Genomic DNA, 13,822 nt, shown 5'->3' on the forward strand with positions numbered 1-13,822 from the left:
CAGTCATTGAAATGAGACACTTCAACAGTTCTGTGTAATTTGTTTTCATTTCAGAAGCACACATGAATAATTTTAAAAAAGGAAGATCAGCAGTTAAAGTTCAGCTCTTTTGTTTATAAATGTGAACTTCCTTTAAAATAAAAGTAATGATAGAGTATCTTGTTGAGGTAGACAGAATGCCCTGAAAACTCTTTATTTGCAGATGCTTGGGAAACCAAACCTAAGGTCTTCATTGAGATTGGTCATGTTTGTTCCTTGGGTCTTAGAGCCCTGCCAAGTATGATTCATTCATTCAGAAACTACTTCTATCAGGCACCTTCTGTGATCAAGGCAAAGGCTCATTCCAGACAAGGAGGTACAATGGCCCTGCCTTCGGGGACCCCAACAGTAGAGATAAGATGTATGGTAAAATAGCCCTAAAGTAGAACATTCTGCATTGGGTGGCTTAACAGACAGCTGAGTGACTTGGATTTAGGTGGAGGCTGAGCAGGCTCTTGCCCAAATAATCCTGAGCTGCCTCTGAGTACCTCATTGGATCCACCCAAGTGGATGGATAAAACAGCCCAAGACCTGTTTTTACAGACTTACCCTCAGATCTCTTTTAGAAGGGTCAGCCAAAAAGTTCTCTGGGGTTTTTCTGTAGCCTCTCACAGGAAAACCAAATGAACTTTTTAGCCAACCCCATCATATAAGTTACTAAAATCTGTTTTATAATGATGTACATAAGCATCGGCATCTTCTTTTCAGAACCTTTTTCAAGATCTTAACAAAAAGCTTTTTAGTGAATTTAAGAAGTTCCTTTCACTTTTGTGGGTCAGCAAATGATAAAAATCCGTTTTTAACCCATCCTGGTAGTGAGGTTTTGTCTATATTAGGAAGTGGCGCACTGTAGATGGAACAAGGCGAGACGGATTCCTTTTTCATCTCTGTGACGTGGGCTCTTCCTCTGCAGCACGAATCTGACACCTTCCGTGCGAAGGGACAAGGTGGAGGTGGCAGGGTGGCTCTTAAATAAAGATCAGATCTTGACTCTCCAGGACCTGAGATTTTTTTTTCCTCATCCTTACCTAAAAGGGATGTTCTAGGACAGTGTTGTTCAGTAGAACTTTCTGTGATGATGGAAATGCTCAGTGAATACATATGACTGTCAAGCCATGCGACCCAGGAAATGAATTTTTAGTTTCATTTTGATTTATTTAAAATTGAGGACTTCCTTGGTGGTCCAGTGGTTAAGACCCCCTGCATTGGAGACAAGGGTTCCATCCCTGATTGGGGAACTTAAGATCCCACATGTTGTGGTGCAGCCAGAAATAAATTAATGAAAATAAAATTGAAAAACTTCTGTATTGAGTAGCACGGTTCTAAGCTGAAAAGCTCCAATCCACTAAACTTTGGAGTGTTCTCAGTGAACGTGGACTCTGAAAACTACTTCCATGGGTCCTGAGTGAGGCTCAGGCTGACCCTAGATTGGTGCTGCTGAGACATCCCCCCAGCACAATGACCTTGGCCTAGGGTGTCCTCTTCTGCCCCCCGCCCCGCCACATCAGCCTTTCCACACTTGGCGGGGTCTCCAGGCAAAACCTACAGGAGAAGGGGTGATCGTGTGCAAGGTGGCCTGGGAAAGAAAGGTCCCTAGAGTCAGCCAGCTCAGGAGCAGCTCCAGGACAGATGAATGAGCCCCCCTACAATCCCACGGGACCCCTCCCAGAATCTCCCCGCCGCCCCTGACTTTCTACTCTCACAGCTAAACTGGACCCATTCAGTGAGCCCTGATTCAATCTCTGCCTCCACGAATTTTTCTGCTGGGAATGATTTACTAAGGGGAGAAACTACTGTATTGTGTGACGCGTTTGGGGACCTTGTGGAAAAAAAAACAGGCCAAAGGCTGTTTGTTTGGAGGGGTTGGCAGCCGGTGGGTGAAGGTTTGTTTGGGGGGGCAGGGCCGAATGCGCCGGTGCCTGTCTCGAAAGGGTTAACCGGGGAGTGGGTGACGTCAGTCCTGATCTTTATCCCTTGGCACCCAGACAGTGCCCGCCTCCTCACGGGGCTGTGTGCTCATTGGCTGTTGGCTGGAAGTACAGTGAGCAGGCTTTTTTTTTTTTTTTTCAATTAAGCCAAAGGGCAGGGCTGAGGCAGCCAATGACGGCTGCGCCCCTGCATATCTAGTGCAAGTCGCCGGGGCCAGGCAGCATTCCCGGCGTCCACGCCGCCAGAAGCAGCTCCCGCCAGCATGCTCTGCCTATGCCTCTATGTGCCCCTCATCGGGGAGGCCCAGACCGAGTTCCAGTACTTCGAGTCCAAGGGGCTTCCTGCCGAGCTGAAGTCCATCTTCAAACTCAGCGTCTTTATCCCCTCCCAGGAGTTCTCCACCTACCGCCAGTGGAAGCAGGTCTGTACCGGGACGCAGGAGGCAGGCCGGCCAGGCATTTCATCAGCATTGACTCAGTGAAGGCCGGAGCTAGTAGAGGGTCCCATGCCTCCGGCTCCCTCGATTTCCAGCCGTGCCAGTTTTTCCCCAGCGAGCACGTGGCTATAGCCGGCTACAGGGCTGCGTCACGGGAGAGACTGGCTCTCATGTGACTTCCAGGGGAGGCTGGAATCATAGGGGAGGCACTTGTGGAAGAGGGAAAGGAATTTTCTTGCGGAGAGTGGGTGCGGGGCAGTGCAGAACCAGAAAGTGGGGGCACGGTCTGGCTGCTGCAGGGGTCTTTCTCTGAGCTGGGGGGCAGAGAAGGGGAGGGGAGAGGCCCCTCGTTGGAGGCACAGGAGTTGGAACTGTGGCTGAGGAGGCTGGAGGTGACAGGGCTGTGCTCTGGGTGAAACAGACCAATGGGCAGGGGTGAGGGGACCTTCCTAGGAGGTCTGTTTGGAGCTGGAGGCAGCGGAGATCATTACCATTTTAAATACAGGGAAACAGCTACAGCGTCTGAGAGGGTGGCCTCCTCCTACAGGGACACCCCAGCTTCGCCGGTCATTGGACCCCTCGCTGTCCCCAGGTTCTCATGGTGGCAGTGGAGGTCAGAGGGTGTGCAGGGGTTGATGACGTGCTTATCCTAGGAAGGAGACCGGACTAGGGTAGAAGCAAGGGTTTAGACTGTTTTGAAACCAGCCGCGTGAGCATGTCCTTGGGTTGTCTGTACCCCGGCACCCACCCCAACAAAGCACATGGATCACATTGGTGCCAGAGCAGCGCAGATTCCAGCGAGCTTTGTTCCTTGCGTTCGCCTCCTCCCTGAATGACATGCAGGTTCTACTTCCACTCCTCTCATAAAGCTAGGATGACTACCTGTACGTAATCTGTGTCATTCTTGATGGAGAGCAGACATGTCTGCAGGAAGTTAACCCGAGTCCAGAGAGCTGATGGAACATGTACCAGCATCTGTCTCACATTCCAGTCACACCCCCGAGCTGGTCTTTGGATCATGTTAAGTGACAGTATCTGGAGAGGACCAGCTAGCCAATGACCCGTCAGTTTCCAAACCCACTGGCTCAGGAGACTTTGAAACCCACATTGGTTTGTAGATAGAGGATGTGTTTCTCGCTGAGAGAATTGGGCAACACAAGAAGACTATACCTATTTTCCTTAGGAGATTTTTCAGTCCTAGTTTTGGGGTGTTGCTGGGCTTGGAGTGACTCATGTATGTTCCCCACCTTCTTGAGATTAACCTTTACAATGGCAGCAGACTCTCAATAGGGAGGTGACTGGAATCCAACAGGCCTGGCTTGAATGCCACCTACCACTTCCGTAGCTGCATGACCTTGGATAAATTACTTAGCCTCCCAGAACTTCTGTTTCCTTTTCTGAAAAGTGAGGGAAATGCTAGCCCCCCCACCTCTTAGAGCTATTTGCAAGGATTCATCAGGTTACTCAAGGTAAAGCGTTTAGCAGGACCTGGGGCACAAGCCAAGTTCTTGTGCTTTTGTGGAGAACTTCCAGTTGCTGAGCATCCAAAACGGACTGCAGCTGCTTGAACCAAGCTCGTCTCTAAGCGCAGGTGCAGATTTCTGGACCCTCATTGCCAAGGAGAGGGTCTCTTAAAGACCCCTGGGTTACCGAACTATTCCTGAGTCAAGCTGCCTTGCTTTCCAGCGCCTGGTTAGGAAGCTGAGGTTGGTTACAGCATCTGGCTCCCCCGAGATCTGAGACAGCGCCTTCGAGCACAGGCCCAAAAATAGTTCCTGTGGGTCGTAGCACTTCCCCATCCTCCAGAGTTCTCTCTGACGGTGTCTCCACCAAGCAGGCATTGGCAGGGGCCAGCTCTGCCCTGTACCTTTACCCAGGTCGCCCCCAACTGTTCTTGGGCCAGTGCCACTTTTAAGGTAAAAGCGCAAGCTGCAGCGTTTCTGCTGAAATCTAGAGCTCCAGGGCCACCCTGCATGTGGGCAGAGGGCATGTGGGGCTGAGGCCTGGCTCCAGTGACAGGGAGCCGGGCAACTAACCTAGTGAAACCAGAAAGACTCTGTATAAAGGGCTTCTCTCGGGGACTGATTTTTTTCTTTTGTTGATCGTGAGGGAAGCATGGCGGGCTCTCGGCTGGCTTCTGGCCGGCCCTCGGGCATCCAGGCAGTGACCCTGGGAGTGGAGGAGGGGAAGTGTCTCAGGTCACCGGGCCACCTCATGGATGAGCAGTTGTTTCCCTGAGGACGGGGCACCGCACAGGAGAAGCTGGTGTTTGAGCCCAGGGACGAAACCTTTCTTTTCTTTTCTAGAAAATTGTACAAGCTGGCGACAAAGACCTCGATGGGCAGCTAGACTTCGAAGAGTTCGTCCATTATCTCCAAGATCACGAGAAGAAACTGAGGCTGGTGTTCAAGAGTTTGGACAAAAAGAATGATGGTGAGCATTGTCCCCGGGGCCAGCAGCTGCCCGGCAGTCCTGGGCCTCTGTGCCAGGCTGGCCACAGGTTCACGGCCTTTGTTGTTCCAGGGCGGATCGACGCCCAGGAGATCATGCAGTCCTTGCGGGACCTGGGGGTCAAGATATCTGAGCAGCAGGCAGAGAAAATCCTCAAGAGGTGAGTGCATGCGTAACCAGCCCCTGAGTTTGCTTTAACAAAAGTGTGACGAAAGAAAGATTCTTGGACTCGCTCCGCGGTGCCATTCATTGTATTAACCCTGTTTCCATGAACTTTGGCTCCTGGTGGTTGAAAGGGATGAATAAGTAACCCCTCCCAGAGGCCAGCCACTCCCCAGGGTCCAGGTCAGCTCCCAGTGGAAGAATCGCAAATCCCCTGGCAGGGTGCCCGACGCCAGCCACCCTCGAAGAGAAAAGACTAGTGGGGAGATTTCAGTAGGTGAAAGGCGAGCAAGGAACACCCTTCTTTGCCTGGTCCTGCAGGGAGCAGCAGGGCTCACGGGGCCACCCTCCAGTGAGGGGAACTTCCTCTTAACTTCACCCTCAGATGCACTGCCCCGAAAGTCAGCCCCAGGCAAATGGTGGTCCTAGGGGCTGGGAGCTCCCACCAGAGCAGCCCTGCAGCCGCTTCCTGTCCTCCCCAGCCTCCTTAAGTCCCGGGGGGCCCAAAGCCGGCTGGCAGGCTGGCAGGGATGGCAGCCCCTGGCCCTCGCTCCCCTCACCTGCAGAGCGCATCCTCACGCCATGCTGTGCTGTGTGCTTGCCTCACTAACCTCCGCTCAGAGCACTTATTTGTGTTGTTTCTCCTCTCTCCTCTGCATCCTCCTTATGTCTGTCTGTCAGAATACGAACGGGCCACTTCTGGGGCCCTGTCACCTAGTAAGTATCCGTGTCACTCTGGGGACCTCCTCCTGCCTCCTTGACTGCTGTGCCTGATCAAATCGGGGTGCTCGTGGGCCATTACATCCCTGTGTCTGTGCCAAGTGGGGTGTGGAGCCACCTGGCCCCTTCTCCTCCGGGACAGGGGTGCCTTCTGTGGTTTCCTGGTGGCCACGCGCCTGCCCTTGGCTCCCCTGGAGGTTCGGGGTCGGGGGGGAGTTGCGGCTGACAGATGGGGCCTGCGTCCACGTGGGTGACCATGCATGTGTCTTGCAGCATGGACAAAAACGGCACGATGACCATCGACTGGCATGAGTGGCGAGACTATCACCTCCTGCACCCCGTGGAGAACATCCCTGAGATCATCCTCTACTGGAAGCACTCCACGGTGAGTCCCGCCTCCCAGGGCCGGAAGGCGGTCTCTCCTTCCCCCCGCCCAGAGGGTCCCGTCTGCCCAGCATCAGCCCCCATCCTGCTGGGGATTCTTGGCCTGCCCCCTCCTCAGCAGCAGGGCTATTTACTCCTCTGCCAGCCCTCCAGGTGCTCCCTCCATCTCCCACGTGCCAGCCAGCCTGAATGGCCCCACCCATTCCCCAAACACGGGGTTCTCTCTGCCAGAAAGGGTGCCCTCCTGTCGCCCCCATTGCTCCCCGATCTTCAGGGTTCACCCCTCTCACTGAGCCCTCTGGTTTTCGCAAAGCCTCCTGGGAGGCAGTGGGAGCTGCCTGGTAAAGATCAAATAGCCGAGCTGTTAAGTGTCTTCCCCGTCTGCCACCGCAGTTTTTGTGTCATTTCCCCCTATGGCAAAAGAATACCTCCCCACTGCCACACACACATAGCTCTTTCACCTCTGATCAGAAACACAGGGCACCCTCCCTGGTGGTGGCCCCTTGACCCCCCTGCCCGCGTGCTCCCTCCATGCACAAGCATCCCTTTCTGCTGCTCCTTGCTGAGTGCCCCCTGGTCGCAGTCCTATCACCATCCCAGGCCACCAGCTCTAAGAGGGGAGGCCACAGGCACCCCTCCTCCGTCTCCCTCGGTGCCTTCAGGGGACGCCTGGCATCTTTGTGGGGTGAAATTAAGTGGACACCCCCTGGGTAGGAGCCGACTGCTCCTCAGGTTGGGCCTGCATCCCCCGGGCTCGGAGCAGAGCTGGCTCTGCCCGCTGCCCTAGGGGAGAAGGCGCCTCTCAGGCAGCACAGCCCTCTCGTGTTTGCAGAAGCCTTGCATAATGCTCTGCCGGCGCGATCCGGTTACTCTTCGGGTTTCAGAAGGATTTTTACCCTGGTTACACATCGTGTTTCAGAAGAATTTTTACCCCTGACTTGATCCTTTGAGCACAGCCAGCCTGGCAATCCTCAGCTGAAATGCCTTTGTAAGCTGTTCTTGCAGGAGCCCCTGGTGGCATCTGGACAGGCCGTCCTCCTGGTTTTGTACCTGCATTTTTCCAGCTCTGCTTTCAGGACCCTAACCTCGGCCTCTCTCTTCAAGGCCACAGATGGCTCAGAGCTTTGCCACCTCCACAGAGTTGGGCGGGGGGGTGCAGAATGGTGGTAGTTCCATTTTAGACAGTGGAAGGCAGTGGACCTAGCTGTCGGCCGGTAGTTCAGCCACAAGCTTTGGGAGCCTGCTTGATTTATTGGTGCTGGCTTTCCTCACAGATCTTTGATGTGGGTGAGAATCTGACAGTCCCCGATGAGTTCACGGTAGAGGAGAGGCAGACAGGGATGTGGTGGAGGCACCTGGTGGCCGGCGGTGGGGCGGGAGCCGTTTCGAGAACCTGCACAGCCCCCCTGGACAGACTCAAGGTGCTCATGCAGGTATGTACAAGCAAGACGGGCCCTGAGCCACCCGTTTCCTCCTTGCGGTTCTTTGGTCGGTTGGCTTCCCTACCCTTGCCTGGGGCCCTGCTCTGGGCTCATACCTTTCTAACTCAGTAAATCAGATTGGAGTTATTGCTTAGACCAGGGCGACATTAGATCCTGGCCCAGGTGACCTTTTGCACATTGCTGATCTAATTTTATCCGAGGCTCTTAAGCTGGGAGTCACATTACAGGGCCGTAATATGGGCAGCTGACCCCAGTGAGAACTGGGGTATGGCAGGAACCTATCGCCTTATGTACATCTTATGTAGACCACTGCATGGGGGGCTGTGCAAGCTGATCCTCACCTGGCCCAGACACTAGTCCCCTGGCCGAGTGCCCGATTCCGAGTCCACAGGGCAGAGATAAGCTGAACCCACGTCAGGGGCAGGGTTGTGAAATCGACCTGCCTGAGGACACACCATGGGACTTCAGTGTCATCTGAACAGTGGCCAGTCACCCCCTTGTTCCCTGGCTGGTGTTCTGGCATTTTTCAATGCCAAGGACCCTGCTCAGAAAAGGCGTCAGCCTTTCCCTGCCCCAGTTCAAGGCCTATGGACAGAAGAAGGTGCCAGACCAGGGAGATGGAGTGGTTTGGGCAGAGGAGCTCTGGGCCTGGGACCCAATCCGGGGCCCCACCCCCCACCCTCCCATCTGGGTGACCGGGAGCGCTTCCCTTCACTCCCAGGTCTTCTATTCCTCTGGAAACTAAGAGGCTCGAACCAATTGCCTCGTCAGTTTGTTTTTCTTCCCCAAATCCCCAGGAATGCTATAGAGATGAAAGGCTGTCCTTGGACGAAATGACTAAGACTGGGAATGCATTCAATTAGTGGGAGTAGGAGAGGAGGGGTCATGGGTAGGGGGCACATAGATTGGCTGGTCTGATGCTGGTTGAACCTTATTATGGGTTCATGGAAGCTACTCTGTACTTTTATATATGCTTGAAAATTTTTCCATAGTAAAAAGTTCAATTTTTTTAAGTAGTCCTCATGGAGGTGTAAGAGGTGTTTAGCATGGTGTTGGCATATAAACGTTGGGTGCACAGTAAAAAGTCTGGTTGGACCCACAGCCACATTTGACTCTCAGGGCGCTGAGTCGGTCTCAGGCACGAGAGGGCAGAGCCTTGCCTGCCTACCTCCCATCTTGGATCTTGGTCAGATGACGGTGGCTCCCTGTGGCTCCTCCCGACCTCTTGTCCTTCCCTCCCCAGGTCCACGCCTCCCGCAGCAACAACATGTGCATCGTGGGTGGGTTCACCCAGATGATTCGAGAAGGAGGAGCCAGATCACTATGGCGGGGCAACGGCATCAATGTCCTCAAAATCGCCCCCGAGTCGGCCATCAAATTCATGGCCTACGAGCAGGTGAGGACCCGGCTCTCCAGGGAGAGTTGTCCCTTGGCAGCTGCACCCTGAGCGCCCCCTGCGACAAGGTCCCTGCCCTGCTGATTCCCTGGAACCCAGAGCCAGGCCTTGTACCTGAGGGACAGCCGGGCCAGGCAGGGGTTGGAGAGGCCTGGGTCTGACCCCCGCACTGCCCCACTAGCCCCTTCCAACCGGGGGCCAGTGTCTGCCTTCTCTGGGCAGCATCAAAAGTCCCAGGGACACCAGGTCTCAGTTAAACCTGATCGGCCCCAGGCGGACGGGCCGGGCAGCAGCAGGTGTGCTGGTCTCCGGCAGGGGGGTTTCAGTTTGTTGGCTCCTTATTCCAGATCAAACGTCTCATTGGGAGTGACCAGGAGACACTGAGGATTCACGAGAGGCTTGTGGCAGGGTCCTTGGCAGGGGCCATCGCCCAGAGCAGCATCTACCCGATGGAGGTGAGGGCCACGTCGGTGCCGGGGCGGGCAGCCCGTGTGGGGGTGGGCAGGCAGAGTGGGCCCTGCTCACGCTTCCATCACCTCCCTGGGCTTTGCAGGTCCTGAAGACCCGGATGGCCCTGCGCAAGACAGGCCAGTACTCGGGCATGCTGGACTGTGCCAGGAAGATCCTGGCCCGAGAGGGCATGGCTGCCTTCTACAAAGGCTACGTCCCCAACATGCTGGGCATCATCCCCTACGCTGGCATAGACCTGGCTGTCTATGAGGTGAGGCGCCCTGGAGGACTCAGGCCCCTTGAGCAGCAGGAGAGATTCAGAAACTCCCTCCTGGCCAAGTATCATCCCTCCCCAGCCCCCTCCCCCCCATTGTCTCCTTCCAGATTCCTCTGTCCCTTGCAAGGGGTCTCCTGTCACACTGCCTGCCCCTGGCAGCCCCCAGGTTCTGTACCCCAGGGGCTTGGCCGACAGATCTAGAGAGCGCGATGCCCTGGGGGCTCCCCAGGCCCTTGCAGGCTCCAGAGCACAGGGGTCCGGCTCTCTGAAGAGAGGAAGGGGTTGCTGCCCCTTCCTCCTCCCTCACCCCACCCCGCTCCCCACCCTATCTGGGAATCCCCAGTGACAGCAGAAACAAAGGGCAGGCCAGGCAGGAGCACAGCCAGCCCCCGGGGCCAGCCCAGGCCAAGCGAGTTGGGTTACTGTGGCCTTGCGGATCCCATCCGTGTGACCGGGCAGCACCTCCTGTGTGGATCCGATATCTACCCCCAACCCCCAAGCCCCCCCACCCCTCAGTCCCTAACTGTCTCTCAGGCTTTTCCCTCCTGGGGCCTGCAGGCACTTCATCCCCGCCCCCTGTACCCTTGCAGACGCTAAAGAATGCCTGGCTGCAGCGCTATGCAGTGAACAGTGCAGACCCTGGAGTGTTTGTGCTCCTGGCCTGTGGCACCATGTCCAGCACCTGTGGCCAGCTGGCCAGCTACCCACTGGCCCTGGTCAGGACCCGGATGCAGGCCCAAGGTAAGGCCGGGCGGCCCCCAGGGCCCTGTCTCCCCCGGGGGCAGGTTGGGACGCAGGGAGGAGCCGGCGAAAGGCCCCTGACAGGTGGTCTCTCTCACTGCAGCCTCCATGGAGGGTGCTCCCGAGGTGACCATGAGCAGCCTCTTCAAACAGATTCTGCGGACCGAGGGGGCCTTTGGCCTGTACCGGGGGCTGGCCCCCAACTTCATGAAGGTGATCCCAGCCGTGAGCATCAGCTATGTGGTGTACGAGAACCTGAAGATCACCCTGGGCGTGCAGTCGCGGTGACGGGAGAGGGGGCCAGCCGCCTGCGTGGACTCGCTGATCCTGGGCTCCCAGCCCTGGGATGTGTAGCCATCTCATTCTGTGAATGTACCAACACTACGCTGACTGAAGCCAAGCTGTGAAAACCCTGGGGTGTGCCTGCAAATGGGGGGGACAGAGCTGGCAGGCCCACCGGGTGCGTCCCGCTGACCCTGGCTGACCCGCATGTCCATTCCAGGGAGGACCTGTGAGTGTTCCTCAGGGCCCAGGGCTCAGCAGGACATGGGCTCGAGTGCATGGGGGTGAGCGCTGCCCAGGGGCACCTGCCGAAGAGCAGGGCTGGGAGGCCGGCTTCATCCTCCCGTCGCATCCTCGCAGCCGGACCATGGGCGCCGGCCGTCTTCTGGCCTGCTGAGCGTCTTCCCCGGGGGGCCCCCCTCACTTCCTTCCTCGCTGCTGTTTTCAATGGTAGGAGGAGGCCCCCGGCCCTCTCCCCACTCTGCTCCTCTCCCCTCAGTCCGTGGGGAAGGATAGTTGTACCTGAAACCTAAGCCCGGCTTCCCGACCGGCCACCCTGCCGCTGGCTGGCTGGTGCAGGGAAGAGGGAGGAGTCTGGCTCCCGAGCTGCCCAGCAGGCGGGCACCTGGATGCACGTGTGCATGACAGGGGGCCAGGCTGCCTGGCATCCTGGCGCATGGCTTCACAGGTCCTGGAACCCAGAGGGCCTCTGTTCCCTGCCGCTGGCGGGGGCTCATGAGGCTCTGAGCTGGGCCCAGGCTCTGTCAGGACTGGCACCAGCTCAGAACCAAGTCCCTCTGCCCCGCTGGCATGAGGGCAGCGGGCATCATGTCAAAGTGGGAAGGGCCGTTGTCTGCCCCGCGTCTGCACGCCCTGGCGAGAGAAGGAAAAGGTGTTCAAGGCCTTAATAATTACGTATTGTTGGAAGAAGGGTTTTGTTCAGAAAGAAGCTGAACAAACGTGCAGGTTCTAGTCTTCCAGAAGGAAGACCGAGCCGATGGCTTGGCTGACCGCATTAAAGTCTGTTTCTGACGCCCCTGGGGACTCGCATCCGATCCCCCCGGGGGCCAAGTGGGACCACTTCACATTCCGCAGATGCAATGTGTCACACTGCTTGGAGCCTATTTATTTTGTATTTATTTGAACAGAGTTACGTCCTAACTATTTTTATAGATTTGTTTAATTAATAGCCTGTCATTTTCAAGTTCATTTTTTATTCATATTTATGTTCCTGGTAGACTGTACCTTCCCAGCCCCTGTGAGGTGGGGTGGGGAGAGGAAGCAGGGGGCCGTGGGCGTGACCCTTGTGCCTGTCCAAAGAAATTCCTCTCAGAACTGGTGACAGAAGAAAGGCAAAGAAGGCAGAAAGGCCCTGACCAGAGAGAGACGGGCCGTTGGCAGGTCAGGAGGCGGGGGCGGGGGGCAGCACCTAGGAAGCCTTAGGAGCTGAGGGTTTGATCAAAGGGTGGGAAGAGGGAGGGAAACTCCCACCCCGTTGAAGATGAAGTCCAAATCATTTCTCGGACTGGGGAGGGATTTCTTTATTCCCCGCTTTTTGAAGGATAGGGCAATGAGGTACCCATCACTGTGAGTTTGGGGGTGAGGGCCAGAGCAGAAGGCCACCAGCTCCCCCCGCCACCCCGTGTGAAGCGGGCTCCCTCTGTCCTGGCCACCACCCCACCACCTGCTCCCCCGCTCACTTATGCTGGTCACCGTGCACGTGCACGGTCACACTTCTATTCACCAGAATGGCCTGATGAGGACAATTCAAACAGGATGCAAAGATCAATGCAAAAATTACTGTTATATACAAATAGAGTTGTAACTGGAATTGGTGACAAAGCAAATTAAGAAAGAATTGTCATTTAAAACAGCCTTCTAATAAAGTTTCAGAGCTGATGACGGAGTCATGGTTTTTCTAACCTGGGCCTGGGTGGCACGGGGCTGTTTCCACATTAGAATGTTGTGTCACTCAGGTCCCTTCAGTCGTGTCCGACTGTCTGCGACCCCATGGACTGTAGCCCGCCAGGCTCCTTTGTCCATGGGATTCTTCAGGCAAGAATACTGGAATAGGTTGGCATTTCCATCAGGGGATCTTCCTGGACCAGGGATCGAACCTGCGTCTCCTGCCCTGGCAGGCGGATTTTTACCACTGAACCACCAGGGAAGCCCATGTGTTAGAGTACAAATCCATTTGTCTCATCAGAGGACATGAGAAAACTTCCCCTCCCCGACTCAGAGCAGCTCCCAAGGCTTCTCAAGGCACTCCATCCTTAGAATGGATGCTTGTTGGCTTTGGGGTGCTCTGACAGGCCGCCAGTGCCCCGGGGGCTGCTGCATCTGGAGGTCCTTCCTCGGCTCTCTCCTGCCTCAGCCTGTCTAGGGCAGAGCTGGTCCCTCAGTGCAGCCGGAAGCCCCTCCCGACTCTTCCTCTCAACCTTGCTTGGCTGCCCCTCTCCAGCCACGGAGTTGGTTCCTCCCCGTCCCTCTGGAGGGCCCCCCAACACTCTCTATTTTGCTTTGTGGAAACGGAATGTTTGCAGCCGTACCTTCAACACCTAAAACCATGCCCAGTGCCAAGAAGTGTTCATTAAATAACTCCACACCCCAGTCCCCCAACGCCCTGGGTGCCACTGGTAGGGGTGGGGTGGGGGGGCGTACTATGAAGCAGCTTTGGGAACATGCCAGGGGGCTCTGGCTTTCAGAGGCCGTAAGGGGGCACAAGAGTGTGCCCCGTGTGTGAAATACATATGCCACTTCTGCTGGGTTCAACAGGGACCACTCCACACCCCCCAAATCCATGTCCTTTGGGAACTTCAGATGCCGCTTAATTTGGAGACAGGGTTTTTGGAGAAGTGATCAAGATGGGGTCGTCCTGGGCGAGGGTGGGCCCCAAGTTCAAGGACTGGTGTCCTTATAGAAGAGGGAAATCTGGACACGGAAGAGAGCACCACGTAGGGAGCAGGCCACGTGGCGACAGAGGCAGAGGTTGACGTGATGAACCCACACATCAGACACCAAGGGTTGCAGGCAGCCGCCTGAGGCGAGGGGAGAGGCGGCCACGCTTTCTCCCTTGGACCCTCCGGGAGGAACCAAACCTGCTGGCACTGGGA

General features: G+C 56.1%; 1 protein-coding gene across 3 annotated transcripts in view; it reads left to right on the plus strand.

Moving 5' to 3' along the window:
- SLC25A25 (solute carrier family 25 member 25) overlaps positions 1-12,608 on the plus strand; it is a 33,934-nt gene extending 21,326 nt beyond the window's left edge. For 2 of the 3 annotated variants that reach the window (XM_043469672.1, XM_043469673.1), the window contains exons 2-10: positions 4,711-4,837; positions 4,928-5,015; positions 6,011-6,122; positions 7,396-7,554; positions 8,807-8,959; positions 9,307-9,414; positions 9,513-9,680; positions 10,277-10,427; positions 10,531-12,608. In XM_043469672.1, the coding sequence (XP_043325607.1) occupies positions 4,711-4,837; positions 4,928-5,015; positions 6,011-6,122; positions 7,396-7,554; positions 8,807-8,959; positions 9,307-9,414; positions 9,513-9,680; positions 10,277-10,427; positions 10,531-10,715 (1,251 nt within the window). In that variant the 3' untranslated portion in view covers positions 10,716-12,608. Of the gene's footprint in view, positions 1-2,123; positions 2,390-4,710; positions 4,838-4,927; positions 5,016-6,010; positions 6,123-7,395; positions 7,555-8,806; positions 8,960-9,306; positions 9,415-9,512; positions 9,681-10,276; positions 10,428-10,530 lie in introns of those variants that run through there. The other variant, XM_043469674.1, reaches the window with a different exon arrangement.
- Positions 12,609-13,822: the final 1,214 nt, after the last annotated feature.

The sequence above is a fragment of the Cervus canadensis genome, chromosome 5 (assembly GCF_019320065.1).
Source record: "Cervus canadensis isolate Bull #8, Minnesota chromosome 5, ASM1932006v1, whole genome shotgun sequence".
NCBI lineage: Eukaryota > Metazoa > Chordata > Mammalia > Artiodactyla > Cervidae > Cervus > Cervus canadensis.